This window comes from Glossina fuscipes, unplaced genomic scaffold (assembly GCF_014805625.2).
Source record: "Glossina fuscipes isolate IAEA_lab_2018 unplaced genomic scaffold, Yale_Gfus_2 0, whole genome shotgun sequence".
Lineage (NCBI taxonomy): Eukaryota > Metazoa > Arthropoda > Insecta > Diptera > Glossinidae > Glossina > Glossina fuscipes.
This window is the reverse complement of record NW_023998414.1, coordinates 35,639,890-35,644,560: the sequence shown is the minus strand read 5'-3', so window position 1 is coordinate 35,644,560 and position 4,671 is coordinate 35,639,890. Positions and strand designations below refer to the sequence as shown.

General features: G+C 34.6%; 1 protein-coding gene across 4 annotated transcripts in view; it reads right to left on the bottom strand.

Annotated features, from left to right (window-relative positions):
• LOC119643783 (b(0,+)-type amino acid transporter 1) overlaps positions 1–4,671 on the bottom strand; it is a 19,788-nt gene that overhangs the window by 5,530 nt on the left and 9,587 nt on the right. For all 4 annotated transcript variants that reach the window (XM_038043427.1, XM_038043290.1, XM_038043356.1 and 1 more), the window contains one exon: positions 3,568–3,669. In XM_038043427.1, the coding sequence (XP_037899355.1) occupies positions 3,568–3,669 (102 nt within the window). The remainder of the gene's footprint in view (positions 1–3,567; positions 3,670–4,671) is intronic.

The following is a 4,671-nucleotide window of genomic DNA, read 5'->3' as shown; positions in this document are numbered from 1 at the left end:
TATATATATATATATATATATATAAAGTCTTTAAAATTCTTAACTATTCCATCTATGGCGGGTGTATCTATGATTGGAGAATGCCACTATTTCTCGATGAATTTTTTAGTGGTCCTAGTAGGACGTGATTTTACGCTTCGAATTAACACTTAGTATGCCTTATGAGTTACAGTTTTGGACACAGTGGTTGTAAGCAAAGCAAAAAAAAAAAATAAATAAATAACGGACTTACATAAGTAATGAAATTAATTAAACTATTCACGTTGATGAAGAATGTAAATATATATATATATATTTATACATATATATATGTATTTCAATTTATTAAAAATATTTGAAAATATACTCTTCCGTTCTGTGGCCACTGGAAGTGCGAGAATAGAGCCAAGCGTAATATTATCATGAAACACTTAAACACCGCGTGGTTAATAATCCCCGTATCATACGGTGATGAAGACGGCGCACTCGTTGTCATGAGGAAGATCTGGTCCTCGAGTAACAGACGAGGTACGTTATGGTCGCACCACCTCCCTGCCTTTCTGTGGGTAAGGCACCCGGTTGCACACGATGCAACTCCACACCGAGCAAAAGCTCTTCCCGCGATTTTGGGCTAACCACAGCCACTTTAGCTATGCCCCGTTCCCGTTGTCAGGCCAAAGCTAGAGGAAGTGCTGTGGGGGCTCCTAACACCCGTATTACCAGAATTTAGGAGAAACATTTGAGAAGAAATTGATAAAAGTCTCCGGTCGGCTTTTCTAGATACCATAAGACCCGAACTTGGGATGAGATAATTATTGGATGGAAACCAGTCTATATTATGCGTATGGGCATAGTATTCTCACTGGCCGGAGCGAGGCCTATCTCAACCTCTTAGGAGAAAATATTTCCTAGGCAGAGCATGAAGATCGAGTATACAACAATAGCGATTTAGGGGAAACTTGGAAACGGATCTCCCCACATCATTAACCAGAAAGAAGAAGCTTCCGCTAACACTTAAGAGCTGCATGCGGCTCCTAACCCCCTATTATTCAGTCATTGTCAACGTATAGGAGGAGCACGGACGGGGATCAAACGGAGAGAGAGTTGTCCGGATCAACTTTTGAGATATTTTGATGAAATTTGGTACATCGGCACGTTTTAGAGTAGATCACTTTTTCGATCACTTTTCATATATAAATACATATGTATATATATTGCCATCCTGTGAGCCACGTCGTATTATAATATTTTGACTTGTGTTTTCATTCATAATTTTAAGTTACTTTGTGTTTACTTAATGCGTATGACTTATATGAGCACTTTTTACACGCAACAACGCATCACAGGATATATTTATGTTGTTGAAATCTTTTCAACATTCAGAAATATGCTTCATGGGGGCCTTAAAAAGCATATTTTTTCATGATTAGTATCAAATTTGGATTTAATTTCCGCCAGCGGAATGTCTATAGTCAACTATATCCTAATCGCAGGAATTAAACTTAACAAAAATGTAGAAAAGTCATGGCAGGCAAAGTGGTTTAGAAAATCGAACGAACTCGGTTCAACATTACGCCTATTAAGCGTCACTTTTATTTTCAAAAACCAAAAAACATATGAATATTTTTGGTCATTACTTATAAAGCGCAGCAGATACGTGCATTCTATGCGTGACAATACAGTACGTCTACAAAAATGGGAAAACTTGTCTGCCTACATCCAATATTATAGGGTATCAAAATTTATATATATATATATATATATTTAAGATTAAAGTGGTCGGCATGAAAGATTTGGCAATAAATGAATATAAATTTTTTGCATATTTAGTTTTACGTTGTGCCGCGTGAAGCCAAGAGACATTCATCTATTGAACGTATTTAGGGGTAAACTCACATTCACATAAACATATAGACCAAATATATACACATATACATACACATACGCGAAAAATTGAAATATGCAGCCACGTAATTTCTTTCTACCCCTCTCCCTTTCTTTCTTTTATTGTTTCTCATTCTTTTGCATGTAGTTACGTTTATAAATATATATAAATAGTTATTCACACATATACATATATGTATACCTGTATACATGTTTATTTATATATGTATATATATATATATATATATATATATGTATGTATGTGCTTATGCATATATACACGTATATAGCCAATTATAAGTGCGCATACACATCTTAAGATGTGTAAAGGGTGTATCAAAATGAGCTGACATCCTTTTATTTGTAAGTCGTTAAACATTTTACTTTGATTTTCATAATTAATTTTTTTAATCATTGTAAGCAACTGACTCCTATGAAATCCGAAAATTTGTTGGCGTTTTGTAGGGTGTTTTTTTTTTTTTTTTGGAATTTCTTAACTTTTTCCAGTTACATCTTATCCTTGAGCAAATGTCTTTATCCAAATGAAAAAGTCTTATCGTGGCAAGTCTTGTCTTCTTCTTTCTTTTCTCTTTTGCTTTTGTTCATTTCAAATCCATATCGAATAGGAGCGGTCGTTTAGACCGAATGTACGGTTCAATTCTTTCACATTTTGTACGACGCATGTATATAAGCAGATCGAAATTGGCTTTTGGCCAATTTTGAATAAAAACACCGTGTCATGTGCAACAGGTTACTTTGCATTGTTTACAACAGATTTTACATTAAAATGCAAATTTGACGTTTTTGTAACCCATACCATCAAATGACTTGATTTGTTAAGTAAACATATATATAATCAAAACGACATTTTTTTCTTTATCCCTCATCGTCACTTTGATGTGAATAAAAAACTGAAATTTTCTATTAAATATTAAGCCCTCGCGAAGAGTTTTGTTCATACATGATAAGAAGAATGATTTAACTCGTGCTACGATTCGTAGAGTCGCTTATATAGGAAAAATGACGTGGTATTATTTTCCATCCATCCATCCATTCATTACGTACTGGGAGATGCGCCAATGAGTTCCTAAATACTTTATTACTCGTGTTGGTCATCCAATCATTTATGTGATTCAAACAAGGCTTCAGATAAGCTTCAGTTTTGTTTTTGCTTAAGTTCGTCAGATCTAGACTGGAATGTGTCTGATTATTATTTATACAGTTGAAATGTCAGGAGGGAAACTTTAATCTATGATAAACTTTATTCAAGTCATTTTCATGTGACTGCACGTAAATGCATGAGGGTTTGCTTTTTTGTTTGTTTGATATCTGAGTTATTCAAGAATTGATATCAAATTACATTTTTGTTCTTCATCTTGTTCTACAAGAGTACAGCAAATCATCAACAAATGATTTACTTTTCTAAGTAGAAAAGTGATTCAATTATATTTTCCATATTTGGTAGATAAGAGCAGGACGAATGGCATGATCTTGAAATGTCTCGAAATCGTTTCATAAAATGCGACATTTCAATAGTGTACGTCCTTGAGGCGAAACTTACTAACAGGGTTTGAAAATCATATTAAAAATTCTTTGAAAATTTCAATCTGTAAGAAGAGGGCCTTACAAGCTGAACGCCGGACCAGAAACGAAATGTACGTGTCATTGTGAAATTCATTATATGTAAATTATATGATCACTTACCCAGCAGTGAGAGCAAACCACAGGCCAGCCATATAATAAAGCTTACACCAACGGAACCAGTACGTACTAGTAGACCAGATGGCGACACAAATATTCCAGACCCTAGGATTATAAAATGTATATAAAATGTAGATCAAATTCATACATGTGTAAATACATTAAAGTAAATTATTATGAACAAGTTTTTATTCGACGTGAATCTCGCTATCTATATTATGAATATTAAAAAGATCAGTTCAATTTCTGATTCTTTTTATACCCATCACCAAAAGGATGAGGCGTACATTAATTTTGTCAAAAGTAGTTGCAAAACTCACAAGGAAGCTTCAGAGACCCTCTCCCGGGGGCGGCCCCCCCCCCCAAGGTATATATATTTTTCATCAACATCAAATACTGAATCGATTTACCATTATGTCTGTCCATATGTCCATTTATATAAGCTCTGTTGTAAAAATTCAAAAAACATTGCATATTCATGCACACATGCAAATGGGGTCAAAGAATGGGTGTCGAGTGTACAGTGGATGCGTAAACTGACAACACCTCTATAGTAGGCCAATGCATATATAGTACGTGTACCAAAATGAAAAGAATCGGCCACGTCTACCCAATTTTGTTGAGTGTCATATTTTCATTTTCTTTCGAAAATCTTTATAACGTACAAAGGCAAGATTCGAAAATCCCATAAAGCATATAACTACGTGGCCAGTTTTACATTCGGAATGCACTTAAGCATATCCATTTGTTTGTTTGTCCGTCCATCTTCTCGCCTGCCCATTTGTGTAGTGGCTGCGTTAAACATCCTGCCGTTAATGAAAATGAAGAATACGCTTACAACAACCACAACAAAAACTGAGAATAACTTTGCTTTTCATGTTTTCTGCTCATAAACTCATAAACTTCTAGTTTTATTGTAAAAAGCAGAAAAAAGTCGCCCACACTCACCTAATATTATCGAGTATGAAAATTTAAGTTTTACTTTATTCGTTTAGCCTTTCTCACGATAACGGTGATGGGTATTCAGTCGCGGTCGAATCTAATTTTCTTACTCGTTAAAAATTTTCCTTTTGGCTTACACTAGTTATTAAGTAAGCCAATCTGTAG